Source organism: Gossypium hirsutum, chromosome D10, assembly GCF_007990345.1.
Source record: "Gossypium hirsutum isolate 1008001.06 chromosome D10, Gossypium_hirsutum_v2.1, whole genome shotgun sequence".
NCBI classification, from domain to species: Eukaryota; Viridiplantae; Streptophyta; class Magnoliopsida; order Malvales; family Malvaceae; genus Gossypium; species Gossypium hirsutum.
The window spans coordinates 50,082,401-50,098,013 of record NC_053446.1 but is presented as its reverse complement, the minus strand read 5'-3'; the positions used below and the strand labels follow the sequence as shown (position 1 = coordinate 50,098,013).

The window sequence follows — 15,613 nt, the reverse complement described above, 5'->3', positions numbered from 1 at the left end:
ATTAAGGATTGAAAATATATATTTATAAAAGTAGTTGAAATGATAATAATATTAAAATATTATGATGTTTTGGTGTTCAAATCCCATCAATTATTATTTTTAAATTTTATATGCTTTGAAATGAAAAAGAGTTGAATTAGAACTCCATTAAAGGGTGACAATAAATCTCTTAAATTCTGTGTATATTAGTAAAAGTGGAAGAAAAATATTAGTAGCATTCAATTTGTTTGTTTATTTCTAACTTTTAAATAAAATACGAGTTCCATAAAAATGCAAAAAGAAAGAGGACAATTGATGGTTGAAGTATAAAGTGTCATATTATATCATAAAGTTTGTGAAAAGTAGGTATCGAAGATCATAGCGTACAATTTAGAGGTTGAGCAAAAAATGGAACATGGGATCCACAAATGTTTTTAACATATTGGGCACCAATCCAACAGTTATCATGTTTTTTTTAATTAAAAAAATAGTTTTAACCTTTTGATTAGCACTCAATTTCAAATAATTGAAGTGAAAATATCATAATAAATGGTAAATAGTTTAGGGATAAGAAGGCGCATGCAGCAACAAGAGTTGATGTGTTGAACAAATGAGTGGGAAAAGGAGGTTGGTGGATATATACAACATTGTGGGGGGTCACTCACTCTGGCCCTTTTCTTCCATTGCTGTCGCTCTTCCCTCTTCAACCAAATTTTCACAATCTTTTTCTTTGTTCTCCACCTATTGTTAACTCCTATCACTATTTAACTTAACTCCATTCCATTAATTTAATTTTTTCCAATTAACAAAGCAAAATAAATTGGGACAAGCAAATGAACCCGAGAAGGAGAGGGCCCTTCACAAACTACTTATGTCCAAATTATAATTTAAATCTTTTTAAATTATTAATAATTTAGTTTAAACATTTTTAATACAATTTTTTACTTATTTTATAATTTTATCTCAACCTTTCTAAATAAAATTTTTGGTTAATTATAACCAGAATCTCTTTATATTAATCCACACAACACTACCTTCTTTTTCTAATAATTTTTTTTTAAATTTAATAGTATAAAACTATATATTTATAATGTGTTCATGTATGAATTTGATACATATAATTGTTTAGGTCATGTATAAAATAATTATATATAACTTATTAACATATATATGATTTTAGTTTGTATTTCTAATACATATACTAAAAAAATTAAAATATTATAATGGATAAATTAGTAACTTTAAAATTCGGGTAGGTTATCACAAATGCCTCACTCTACCTCAGGCACTTAAAATAAAAATCTCATTTAAAATAAGATGATATAAATTTTATTAAGTGGCCCTCGTCTTGATAAAAATATTATAGAGATATTTATATTAAGAGTTAGATAGTATTTTATTATTTTATTTAAAAAATAGATAAATTAATTCTTTTACATTAGAGCAGAAAGTAAATACATCATTTTAGTTAGAAACTTTTTTCATTTTTACTATTAAAACTAGTTATTGTATGTTAAAATGGGATATACATTACAGATCACATATAATTGTTTGATTATATTGTATTTTTAATAATAAAAAATAAAATTTTTAATAAAAATTCTAATTTATTATTTGATCTACTGTATAAAAATAATTTACTCTTTTTAAATAAAAAATTAAATACAATCCTATTATTAATACAATATCCTCTATTATATTTTTACCCTCATCCCTCGTTATAAAAAAACCCTTTTCTATGGAGTCTAATAATTTTTTATATTTTCAAGTATTATATATAAATAAGTTATAATAAACTAATAATATTTTTATCAGGAAAGAAAAAGCCAAGTAAGCATAAATATATTTAGAGATAAAAAAACAAAGCGAATTTCATAATGCAATGGCAGAAAAAGAGGGAAGCTACTCTAATCCATCCATCTACAAAGCAGAAGCATATTTTCTTCTTCTAAATTCTAATATATATTATATATAAAAGATAAAAAGAAGAAGAGCAAAGGGCAAAGCGAAGCAATGGAGTTAAAAGGAAAAACCCTTCCCAGGAGCTAAGGTGAGGAGTCAGAAGAGAGTGCTTTAGTTAGTAGATTCCTGTGGGAAGGTGGCAGGAGGGGGGTGGGGGTTGATGAAAGCTAAAAAAGGGGTGAGGGTTTAGCTTGTGTATGGTTTATATGATAATATCACTTTGTTTAATGTGTAGGCAAGTCAGTGTTCCACGTGCTCCTGGGGACTCTCTCCCCCCTCCCCCTCTTCAATGCCATATTTTTTTTCCCCACTCAATTACACACTCTGACTCTCTGTTTCCCTTCTTTTGTTTGCATCTTCCTCTTCCCATTTCTCTCTCTTTTCTTGGCAGGGAAAAAAGTGAGTGACTTGTGGGAAAGCAAAAATAAAGGCCATATCTTTGATGTGAAAAGAGAGCAATACCAGTTACAAGGAACAAAGATTTTGTAGATATTTTTTCCTTCACAGTTAGTTTAACATAATGGAAGGAATCAAAGGTGGAGGAGGAGGTAGAGTTGGTGTTGGTGTTGGTGTTGAAGAAGATATGGGAGATGGTATGCAATGCAGTAATCATCCTTATAGAAATAACCCTGGTGGGATCTGTGCTTTTTGCCTTCAAGAGAAGCTAGGCAAGTTGGTTTCTTCTTCTTTTCCTTTACCTATTCGTGCTTCACCTTCTTCTTCTTCTTCCCCGCCTTCTTTTAGATCTGATACTGGTGCCATTGCTACTAGTTGTGGCGGAAATGGTGGCGTTAGTGGTGGTGGTGGTGGTGTCGCCACTTTTTCCGCTTCTTCACTGTCTATGTCTGTTCGTCCCATAACAAAAACTAGGCTTGATAATGGCAATAATAACAGTCATTATGAAGAATGTTATACAAGGCGGGCCAGGATCCCTTTCCCTTTGGCAAAGAAGAAGAAGAAGATCATGGTGGCATCATCAGATCATCATCACCACCACCACCACCATCATCATGCTAATATTGCTTTAAAGAGAAGCAAGTCAACTACAGCTCCCAGGAGAGGCCGGTTCTTGGATGGTGAAGTAGATAATGGTGGAGGCTTCAGTCCCAGAAAAAGAAGTGGTTTTTGGTCATTTCTCTATCTTTCTTCCAAGACCCATAGTTCCAAAAAACCAGACAAGGTTGCTTCTATAGCACCACCGGCAGCCACTGTCTCAACAGCAACAACAATGGGGGGACCTTCATCCTCAAGTGCGGTCGTGAATGTAAAACCAAAGGAGAAAAGCTTGGGTTCATCATTGTCGAGAAAAGGAGGCATTGTGGTAGTAGAAGAGGAAGACAGCCCCAACAGTGAAGCCACTGCCTCAGCTGCATCATCATTTGAGCGCAAGGTTTCGAGATCCAGGTCCGTAGGCTGCGGAAGCCGGAGTTTCTCCGGTGATTTCTTCGAAAGGATCTCAACCGGGTTGGGAGATTGCACTCTCAGACGAGTTGAATCCCAAAGAGAAGGCAAACCAAAATCCTCCGCCGTCGGCGCCGCCTCATCATCATCAGCAATGAAAGAAAGGGTAAAATGCGGTGGCATATTCGGTGGTTTCATAATCACATCATCATCGTCTTCCTCCTCCTCATCTTCATACTGGTTATCGTCATCAGCGGAGGAGCATAACGGGAATGGGAAAGCAACAGGAGCAGCGCTGATCCATGGGAGGAGCAGGAGTTGGGGATGGGCATTTGCAAGCCCCATGAGAGCATTCACCAAACCATCCTCTGGTAAGAAAGATGCTACCACCGTCATTAGAGAATCAAACAACAAAAACACAACTCCCAATCTGGCTGCCATTCCTTCCTTATTAGCTGTTAGAAGCTAAAAATGATTCCAGTTAATACGCATTACATTGGCTTAATTATTATTACCTGTTTATTTCCATGTTTATTATCATCTGTTCTTAAGAGACTCTATTCCTTTAGTAATGTTACACCCCTTAATCCCTTCCTTAATTGTTACTACTACTGCATCACATATATCTGCAATTAATTATATTTTGGACTCTTCATATTTTCTGATTCCTTAAATAATGTGTATTGTTTGTTAACGTTTGTAGTGTTGATTTGGAAGTAGTGTAAGAAACGTTTTTGCCCTCATCACATGCTTTCACATGGCTGTATGTCGGTCTTAAGACATGCTTACCCCTTAAACAACCCCATTGACCGTTCGATTTTTCTGATTCTCAAACTACTTTAAGAAAACAATTAATATGTAATTCCAACCTTATATATTTATTTTATTACCAATCTCTCCTGACAACACATCAAATGCTGGGATTCAGTTAATAAACTTAATTTCTTACATGTTTTTCTGTTTGCTACTTTTCACTTTGTTAGAGCTATCTTAGGGATATTAATTTGGGCTATATTACCAATGACTTGTGGGAACAGCATGTAGCAGTGTGATGAGGGTGTTGCACTGTTGGCTATGGGATATGATGCAAACATAATGGATAATATGGTAAAAGATTTAATTTTTCTAGAAGAATAAAAGAATATATGTAATATTTTTTTCATTTGTGTACTTGTTAGAATTGAAAAGTAAGAGGAATTGCTTCTTATTTTCTTTTTATCACTCCAATTTGAATGATTTTTTATTATTAAGAACCTTCATTTTTTTCCCACTCAATTAAACACACCTAGCTAAAAAACAAAAGGACAACCTTTCTGTAATGTACTTCATGCCCCCTCCCCTCCCTCTCTATTTGGGGTCCAAATCTGCCAAACTCTCGTACGAAATCAATAGGGCTTTGACGTTCAAGGAAACTTGAGAGAGGAGAAGACAAATGATTACATGGTTGAGTAACGTGAGCACCTATTATGATAAATTTTGACTAATCTCTTTATGAATCTTTTTTTTCCTCTTATCTAATTCAATTTTATACCGCCCTTAATTATTAAAGATTGTCCAAATTCTGGGTCATATAGTAAAAAGTTACAAATATTTAAGGTAAATTATATCATTAATCACTATATTATGAATAAATATTTGTATTGCTCACTCAATAAAAAAAGTTACAATTTGATCATTAAATTATTAAAAGTTTTTCATTTAAGTGATTAGATTGTTAAAATCGATGTTATATGTATGACTTTATTCGCACTGTTTACTCCAACCGAAAGCTCTTTTTCTCCTTTTCTTCTATAATTTATTTTTTTCATGAAATAACTTTAAATGTTACGAATCCGCAAATCAAAATTCAAATAACTTTTTTTCTCCGATCTCAAACACTAATTGTCAAATCGACTTGGATTTAAAGTATGTTCTACTCGTCGATAGGTACTGACTCATTGTACCGATCATCCAATCGTTGCTTGGAGCTTGTTGGTAGAATTTTTCTAAAAAAAACTTAACAGTCCAATAATTTAAATAAAAACTTTTAAATAATTTAGTGACTTAAATGAAAATTTTCGAATAATTTAATGACCAAATTATATTTTTTTAGTTAAATGACCAAAATAAAACGTACTCATAATTTAATGACTAATATTATAGTTTACTCAAATATTTAAATAGAGACGTAAATATCTTTCAACTTGATGGGTCCAATTCGCCCCCACCACTGTGGATGTGTTATTTAGTAAAGAAATTAGGTTTCGGATAGATTTTTTAATTTTATAAGATTTATTAATATTTAGAATTGAATTGTTAACCAATTAAGTTAGATTATCGATTCAACCAATTTAATTAAAAAATATTAAAAATTTATAATTATGGATTCTTCTTAATTTGTGTTGCATGGAACTGTTCATCGAAGCTTTTAAATTTTTCCTAAGCATATATACTGTTACATAAACATCTTAAATGGAACTTGGATAGCTATAGGACTCTAAACTTATGATATTGTGGGAAGGGAGGGGAGGAAATATCTTGGGAAGCGATGATAAGACACAAGGACCTGAGGGCAGGACTGCAGGGAAATAGGAGAAAGGCTGCGGTGGCACTGTTAATGGAATCACTACATTAAATTTGTGAACCATCCGTACATAGGACATGAATGAACATCACCACTTCTTTAACCCACCATGATTTAGGGATGCTTCCTTGTGCTTTTAGATTAGATGAGATGAGATGATATTTATAAAGAGAGTCGGATGGTAGCTAGCTTTGGAGAGGTTGAGGGCATTGGGAAGGTGCAATTCTCTTTAAATGTAATATGCTCTTCCTCACCCCTATTCCCCAAACTTCCTTTTTCATGTCTCCTTTTCATCTTCATCTGTACTTCCTCAAGGTTGAGTAGTTATTGTCATCTACTCTCTCGTGATTACATCTAACTGTTCATGAGTCTGAATTAATTTGTAAACTTATTTTTTTTTAAAACTTACTCAAACCCATTATTGAGGTGGATCGACCCGGTTCATTAGTGCATTTTATTGTTAAAAAAATACAATATTAAAAATGTTTTTATATCAATATTTACATTTTTATAATTAAATTTAAAAAATATTTTTTATTATTTAGATTGAATTCAGATATCGCCGAGACATAAAAATTCTTATTCATGTCGAACCAATCCAAGATGAGTCTACGAGCTGGGTGGGTTGTCTTACTCCCTTTCAACACAACCCTTTACTCATGCAAATCCCGCACCTGGCCCATGCGCTGTGTGATCGGTCGACCTTCGCGCTGGAGGTTGTGTGTCTACTTCACTCCTACTCTTTCTTTTTAATTTCTTCCCTTTTTACTATTTTTTGTCTTGAACTTGGTGGGTATGTCGCTTGCCGTCGGTCTCCTCCTTAATGAAGGCCCTTCAACAAGACCTTTTGGTATCCCCTCGCCATATCTTGTCTTCGACTTCTATTGGCCATGGGTCATTGGCCCTTTTTCCTCAAGGTTTGAAGTATTTATTGTGGCCTTGCACCTTTTTGTTGCTTTGATGCCCTTCTCTAGTTTTGTTGCAGGTTTTGACTCTGGATTCTATGAGAAAGCTAGAATGAATCTTTGCATTAAGGGGAACTTGGTTCACGCTAATGATTGACGCTCTTACAAACAAGTATTGATCCATCACGAGTTGTTGTACTGGAGGTTGCTCTCTATCAATAATTTTTCGCTATCATAGTGAGCTTTTTAACTTAACATGATGATTTCTATAATCACGTTCCTAACTAAAATCACTTCTCAAAGGAATGAGAAAAAAGTGAAAACCAAGGCACCTTCTTAGAAGAACCATCGTGATCCATTTGGGTAGCAGGCCGTCAATATAGTTGATACACATGGCCACCAATGGGAGCAAAAATTTTCACTCGTCAAACTCACTTTTATCCCTCTCGTTGATGTGATCCGGCTCGGTTGATTGAGTCGATTCACTTGATTGCCCGATCGTCGACGAGAAGTTTGTTCGATTTTGTAGATAGATGGAGTTAGATGATTTTTTATAGCGGAAGTTGAGAAAATGGGTTCAAAAGATGGTTTGGATAGATATTTGATAGGCTCGGTGAAATAAAGAAATATTGTTTATAATTTAATAGTTAAAATGGAATGGAAAAATAGAACTCAAGCGAAGAACGATTCAATACTATATGAAGTATTGCCCCGGGACTTATATTGCTTAAGGTGGGTTTAATGGATTGTCGAAGATGGACCTTGACCCGTTACCTATAGAGAGGTAGGAACCAAAGGTATAAAAAGGTGGATGAACGCCACACCAGGATGGTGATAAGTTCAAGAAGTCGGGTTGACGCCACTAGCGAGCTAGATAAGTCAGAACGAGACTCGAACGAAAGAAGAGAGGAGGTAACCTCACAAGAACAAAAGTTCTATTAAGTTTAATTGATCAAATTCTGTAACCTTTTACAATAAACAAGTAAGCTATTTATAAGCCTAAAATGCCTATTGATATTCGGCATCTATGTTGTTCACACTAACTTAAATTCTGTTCACACAGGTATTTAACATGTTCACACAAATAGCATTAAAATCCAGTTCATGCTTGAAGATGGTACATGAATTGGCCGAACCATCATGATGCTTCACTTGATGCATTCATGCATCCTTGGCCTTGAAGAATCTCCATAATTCCATGAATGTGCAGCTCTTTAATGATCCTACATCTCCCTTGGCTGAATGAGGCATTAATGTGCCTAAAATACTTGAATGGTCATCTTGAAAATGCATGAATCATGCATGAAACGTCCCATGTATTTTCCCCCCATAAATATGATCCATGAATCTTCAAATACATGAACTTTCAGCAACTCCCTCTTGCATGAACGTCCCAAATGCATGTGCTCCTTTAAATGCCATCCATTGAACCTCAATTGTGCATGCACACTCCCATACATTGAACCTATCATGCATGAACCTTGTTTAATTACTCTCTAAATTCAGCTCACCTACAAAAACACATGAACCAAAATTAAATCACATAAAATTTAGCTGAACAAACATTAATATAATTTAGACACACTAATTAAACATAAATTAAATTAGACAAATTTAATAAAGTCTTAAAAGACATATTAAATTCGGCCAAGACACATTTAAAACATGCAATAAGTCAAAACATAATTATGAGCTGTAGTAATTTAAGCTAAATTAATAAATTACTTAATTTATTCAGATATTAAAATAAATGAGTTGAAATAAACTTAAGCCAAGCTCAAACGAGCTAAAGTAAGCTAAATTAAGCTCATGTGAGCTAAATCGAGCTGGGAAAAACTAAGATTGAGCTTGTTGAGCTGAGATTGAGCTTCATCTTGCACTTGGGGCCCTCGTGTTTAGGCCAATCATGATAGCAACGAGTGGTGCCACAACATGATGCGATTGAGATCACATCATACCCTCCCTCTTGAAGACGATTTGTCCTCAAATCGGGCCACTTGCTCGCGAAAAATTTTTCGAGATCACAAGCCCTTTTGTTCATGATTCGAAAAGTATTGTTTTTAAAACTCCAGGAACCACAAATGGTTTGAAAAGAAAATGATTTAGTTCCATGCCCTCCCTCTTTAGGAGGAAACCATTCCAAAGTGTCACCTACATAGAAATGGAACGAATTAGTGACACTAAAATTTATAAACTCAAACGATCTTTTCAGAATCTTATTCAAAATTAGAATGCATAATCCAATGCCGGGATCAAATGTAGAAGTGGATCTTACCTGTTCACAATGGTTTTCCATACTTGGTAATAAAGGATGCATCAGAATCAAATCAAATTTATAATCAAAATTTATCAATGAGTCCTCCAAATGATCATGTAATCTAAGTTCCACTTGATCAATCTTACTTAAACATGCAGAATTTATATAGCAAGGCAGATTTGAGACACCATCTTCAAATTCAAATGCACTAACCATTTTACATGCCATCGTCTTATCACATATTCAGATCAAAAGAAAATTAAACAAGCATGCCTTTAAACATTCATATGTCTTGATTCTGTTAAACAAAAATAAACAACATTCTCCACAATCAAAAATTTGATTTTGTCTTAACAAGCCAACAAGATTCACACGTCTCGTTTTCAAACTTAGTGACAAAGCATCATACAAGCAACGATTGTTTACTTGGTCATTCAAACAAAATTTACAATGCTTGCCTTCTCTCAAAGATGAACTAGAATAGCGAACTCCAGGGTTGAACACACGATATTGTTCACTCGTCCCAAAATGCAGTGCGAATTTCTTAATTACCAACAATTCACACAAATGGAACAAAAAGAATTTGAGCATGCATATGTTCAAACATTCATACATCGTAAATCTCATTCGAATAGACTTGTTCAGACATGGGGAATTTAAAAAAAATAGAAAATTCAAATTATCACCACACACAAGTAGACTAGACGTTTCACATGCCAACTTTTTATCACAAGAGTTCAAAATTTGTTTGTGCAGATTTATTCGTACTTCAGTAAAATTCTTGCCAATACCATACTCATCAATAGGAAAACACTTCTTACCACTATGGAAGGTGTAATCACCATCATTCAGAATATGATAATCAAACAAATCGAACTTTGTATGTGAATAATCTTTATCGCACACTATCACACTTTGTTCATGCTGATCTAATCGAACGCCTTCAATAAAATTGCCAACAACAAACTTATCATAGAAAAAACTTTTCAAAGCACTAGTTGAAACAAAATCATAAATAATAGATGAACGAAAATTAACCAATTCAATGGGGAAAACAATTTCGCAAAAACAATTTTCAGCAATCTTGTCATAAACATGTGAGTAAATGAGTTGAAACTCGCTCAACAAGGAACCCTTACCTTGCTTACCATTGGAAATGTGACAATCATTTTTATCTTCCAACTTACCTCTTTCAATCAATTGAAAACGTCTCTCGGTAGAAAGGTAACGAAGTTGGAACCAATCCGTGGATGGAATCTTGCAAACCTGAAACAAAGAAAAATCACAAGGTAATTTCGAAAGGGGGTTAGCAAAAGAATTCCTCTCTTTTTCGTGATTACTCACTTCACTCGTTTCTTTTATAGACTCTCTTTCTTTTTCACTTGATTTCTTTTCAAGCTCTCTTTCAATTTCTTTTTTCGCTTTTTCTTTTTCAATTTTCTTTTCTTCATTTTCTTTTTCTCTCACTTTTTCGATTTCTTTTTCTTTTGCAATTTCTTTTTCTTTTTCGTTTTCTTTTTGTTTTCTTTCAATTTCTTTTTCAATCTCTTTCTCCTTTTCTCGCTCAATGGATTGCTTCATTTTGAATTGGTCTTCTTGCACTTGTTCCGGTGTGAGCGGCGCTAAAGTGATTTTCCTTCCTTGATGCTTGAAGGAATACCTATTGGTACGTTCATCGTGAATGACCTTGCGATCCGATTGCCATGGTTCTCCTAGCAACAAATGGCAGACTTGAATAGACACAACATCACAAAGGACTTCGTCTTGGTATCTTCCGATGGAAAATGCAACACGCACTTGTTGAGTAACTTCAAATTTGCCTTCAACACCAAGTCCTTGCAGTTGATAGGGTCATGGATGCTTGGTAGTGGCCAAGCCAAGTTTTTTTACCGTTCGAATACTAGCCATGTTTGACCTACTTCCACCATCAATAATGAGGCAACAAACTTTATCGTGGACACGGCAACGCGTGTGAAACATATCTTCACATTGTGGTTCATTTTCCAATCTTTGAAGGATTGCACTAATCTTGATGTCAACGATAGTAGATGTCAAATCTTCTTTATCTTTGTCGAATTGTCGAAATTCAGATCGCATTATCCTTTGCATTTCTTGTCTCCACATTTGGAATTCAAATTCAGAAAATTCTTCAGACATGCTTCAACAAAATATTAGAAAACAAAAGTTAAATTAGAAAGAAAAATAATTCTCACCACAAATCTCTCAAGTTCGCTCAAAAAGAAAAATTCACTCACTCGTGTTTGAACTCTCTTTTAGGCTTTTTTTTCGAATGAACTCACGCTCTCTTGCCTTTTACCACTCGACCTCGTCTCACAAATTCGTAATTCGTCTCGATAGACTTAATTTGCTGCTTGAGGGTCGGTTTCGAAATGGGTTACAAGGAATAATGTCGGGTGTAGGGTAGGCTGAATAAAGAAGAAATTTGGTTTAAAATGTGGCGTTGGGATGGTAAATAATGGTAGGAAGGGAAACTTGATGATCGGAGTAAATAAGAGAAGAAAATAAAAACTCGCAAGACTTTTCACTTTTTTTTAAACTTGATTTTTTTTTTTGCTCACCTTTTTTTTCTTTTTTTTTGCTCGATTTTTTTTCACTTTTTTTTTGAATTTTTTTTTCAATCAAATTTTTTTTTTCGAATTTTTTTTGATTTTTTTGTTACTCCAATACAATAGTAAGCTAAATACAAGGGGAAAAAATTAAATTACAACTCAAATTTTTTTTTTGATTTTTTTTTCACGTTTCGAACCTACTTGCGGCCTGATACGAACATCGGTACTCCTCGTTTTAGTAGCTCTGATACCAAATGATGTGATCCGGCTCGGTTGATTGAGTCGATTCACTTGATTGCCCGATCGTCGACGAGAAGTTTGTTCGATTTTGTAGATAGATGGAGTTAGATGATTTTTTATAGCGGAAGTTGAGAAAATGGGTTCAAAAGATGGTTTGGATAGATATTTGATAGGCTCGATGAAATAAAGAAATATTGTTTATAATTTAATAGTTAAAATGGAATGGAAAAATAGAACTCAAGCGAAGAACGATTCAATACTATATGAAGTATTGCCCCGGGACTTATATTGCTTAAGGTGGGTTTAATGGATTGTCGAAGATGGACCTTGACCCGTTACCTATAGAGAGGTAGGAACCAAAGGTATAAAAAGGTGGATGAACGCCACACCAGGATGGTGATAAGTTTAAGAAGTCGGGTTGACGCCACTAGCGAGCTAGATAAGTCAGAACGAGACTCGAACGAAAGAAGAGAGGAGGTAACCTCACAAGAACAAAAGTTCTATTAAGTTTAATTGATCAAATTCTGTAACCTTTTACAATAAACAAGTAAGCTATTTATAAGCCTAAAATGCCTATTGATATTCGGCATCTATGTTGTTCACACTAACTTAAATTCTGTTCACACAGGTATTTAACATGTTCACACAAATAGCATTAAAATCCAGTTCATGCTTGAAGATGGTACATGAATTGGCCGAACCATCATGATGCTTCACTTGATGCATTCATGCATCCTTGGCCTTGAAGAATCTCCATAATTCCATGAATGTGCAGCTCTTTAATGATCCTACATCTCCCTTGGCTGAATGAGGCATTAATGTGCCTAAAATACTTGAATGGTCATCTTGAAAATGCATGAATCATGCATGAAACGTCCCATGTATTTTCCCCCCATAAATATGATCCATGAATCTTCAAATACATGAACTTTCAGCAACTCCCTCTTGCATGAACGTCCCAAATGCATGTGCTCCTTTAAATGCCATCCATTGAACCTTAATTGTGCATGCACACTCCCATACATTGAACCTATCATGCATGAACCTTGTTTAATTACTCTCCAAATTCAGCTCACCTACAAAAACACATGAACCAAAATTAAATCACATGAAATTTAGCTGAACAAACATTAATATAATTTAGACACACTAATTAAACATAAATTAAATTAGACAAATTTAATAAAGTCTTAACAAGACATATTAAATTCGGCCAAGACACATTTAAAACATGTAATAAGTCAAAACATAATTATGAGCTGTAGTAATTTAAGCTAAATTAATAAATTACTTAATTTATTCAGACATTAAAATAAATGAGTTGAAATAAACTTAAGCCAAGCTCAAACGAGCTAAAGTAAGCTAAATTAAGCTCATGTGAGCTAAATCGAGCTGGGAAAAACTAAGATTGAGCTTGTTGAGCTGAGATTGAGCTTCATCTTGCACTTGGGGCCCTCGTGTTTAGGCCAATCATGATAGCTGGTGCCACAACATGATGCGATTGAGATCACATCACTCGTCGTTTCTTTTTCCTCTTTTTTTTTGTCATTTGTCTTCTCTTACTTTGTCTTTTGTCCTTATTGTTTTGTCTTTTAAAATTTTACATTCATTTATTATTTAAGATGTTAAAATAATTTAATGATAACTTAAACAATTACTTTAAATAAAATATTAAGATTAATACAAAAATTATTCATGAATTTTGATATAATTTGTAATATTATATATTAACTTTAATTTGGTGCATTTATATACATTGAATTTTAGATTTTGTGGAGTCCGCCTCACATTTTGAATGAAATAGAGTTGACGTCACCACGAGGAAGAGCTAACTTCTTGACAACGTGACACACGACACACGACGTGGCGACATGTTCCCTACTAAATCGAGTTTTTCGCCTATTTAAATTATGTTATCTTTTTTCCAATCGAACTCTAATAACTTTAGGAATATTTTAAATATATTAGCCCACAAATTTCAGCCTATAAATAGGATTTTAGCAACCGTGGAGAGATTGATTCAACAATACAACAAAAGAGGGTTTGAGAAAATTTTGTGCTTTAGCTAGAGAGCATTGTATTTTTCGGGATTTGAGGGCTTGTTTTGATTTTTTTTTCATTTCCTACTTTTATTCTATTATATTCTATCTTAGTGAAGTTTTCTTTGCCCGTGATTTTTTATCCTCTTTAGAAGAGTTTTTCCACGTAAATATTTATGTCCAATTTTCTCTATTTGTTCTTGTTCGTTACTTAATTCAGGTTTATCCCCAACAAACTAGTATCAGAGCTTGGTTTGAATTTGATATTCAACCCGTTTAGAGATGGCGACAATGAGATACGATATCGAAAAGTTTGATGGGATCACAAATTTCAGTTTATGGTAAGTTTGGATAATGATATCGAAAAGTTCGATGGGAAAGCAACAGTTTTGTGATCCCCCTTTCACACTAGAAGTTTTATATGAAGGGGGATGCTATTGTTGTGTTCTTTTCCCCTTTCATATAAAACTTTTAGGGAAACCCTAATTTATGGTAGAGAAAGACTTTCGTTTGAAGACGTAAAGGGAAACTTATTGAGTAAGGATAAAACTGACAACTAGTTAGGTTCAAAGAACAAATCAAATGGGCATGCCTCAGTTCTAGTTGTAAGAGGAAGACAACTGTATAAGGATTTGGGTCAAAGAAGATCTAGGTCGAAATCAAGGTCAAGGAACTGAGACAAGACCTATGGCTACTGCAAAAAGATAGGTCACATTAAGGCAAAATGTTAGAAACTCCAAAACAAAAACAAGAGGGCTGCCAAAAATAATGAGAAAGGGAAGCAAAAGGTTGATATAGCCGACGCTAGTGTTGTTGAGGACAAATGAGATGATTTGCTGTTCATGTTTACGATTGATAGGTTTAAGCTTACGTCTGAGTGGATCCTAGATTTATGGTGTTCTTATCATATGTGTCCCAAGAAGGATTGGTTCTCCATATATAGTCCAGTTGAAGGTGGAGTTATGCTTATGTGGAACAATTCACCTTGTAAGATAATTTGTATCGACACGGTTTAGATCAGGATGCACAACAGAATTATGAGGACCCTATCAGATGTTAGGCATGTGCCTGATTTGAAAAAGAATCTCATCTCCTAAGGTATCTGAAACTCGAATGGTTATAGGATCGTCATCAAGTCAAACGGTGTCAAAGTATTTCATAGAGCTCTTATTTTGATAAAATGACAGAAAACGGACAACCTGTACATTTATGGAGCTCTTGTTCAATATCTTTCATGGAACTCTTGTTCAACGGTGAAGGATGCGATAACATTTATAGAAGTAGAGACAAAATTGTCGCCACATCACGATGAAGACTCCCATGCCGTCGCGACAACACGATGAAATCTCTTCTTTATAGATTCTGAATCAACTCAGTTGTGGCACGTGTGACTCGATCATATGAGTGAAAAAGGTATGATCGTTTTGAGTAAAAGAGGTCTTCTCACAGACACTGGAGTTAAAAAGTTAGATTTCTGCGAGCACTGTATTTATGGGAAGTAAACACAAGTTAGTCTCGATTCGATAGTGCACAGGACAAAATGGACCATTAGCTATATTTATTTCGATTTATGGGGTTCGGCTCTAGTCGTCTTTAAAGGAGGTAGCAAATATCTTCTAACTTTTATTGACGAGTACTCTAGGAAAGTTGGGGTTTATTTTGTTGAAGCACAAGAATGAAAAACCTTACTAGAAAAA

General features: G+C 34.3%; 1 protein-coding gene across 1 annotated transcript; it reads left to right on the top strand.

Annotated features, from left to right (window-relative positions):
• The first annotated feature begins 1,832 nt into the window (after positions 1-1,832).
• LOC107916179 (midnolin homolog) lies at positions 1,833-3,941 on the top strand. The gene has a single exon (XM_016845326.2). It carries the CDS (start codon positions 2,462-2,464, stop codon positions 3,809-3,811), a length of 1,350 nt encoding a protein of 449 aa, XP_016700815.2. The 5' UTR covers positions 1,833-2,461; the 3' UTR covers positions 3,812-3,941.
• The last annotated feature ends 11,672 nt before the right edge of the window (positions 3,942-15,613 follow it).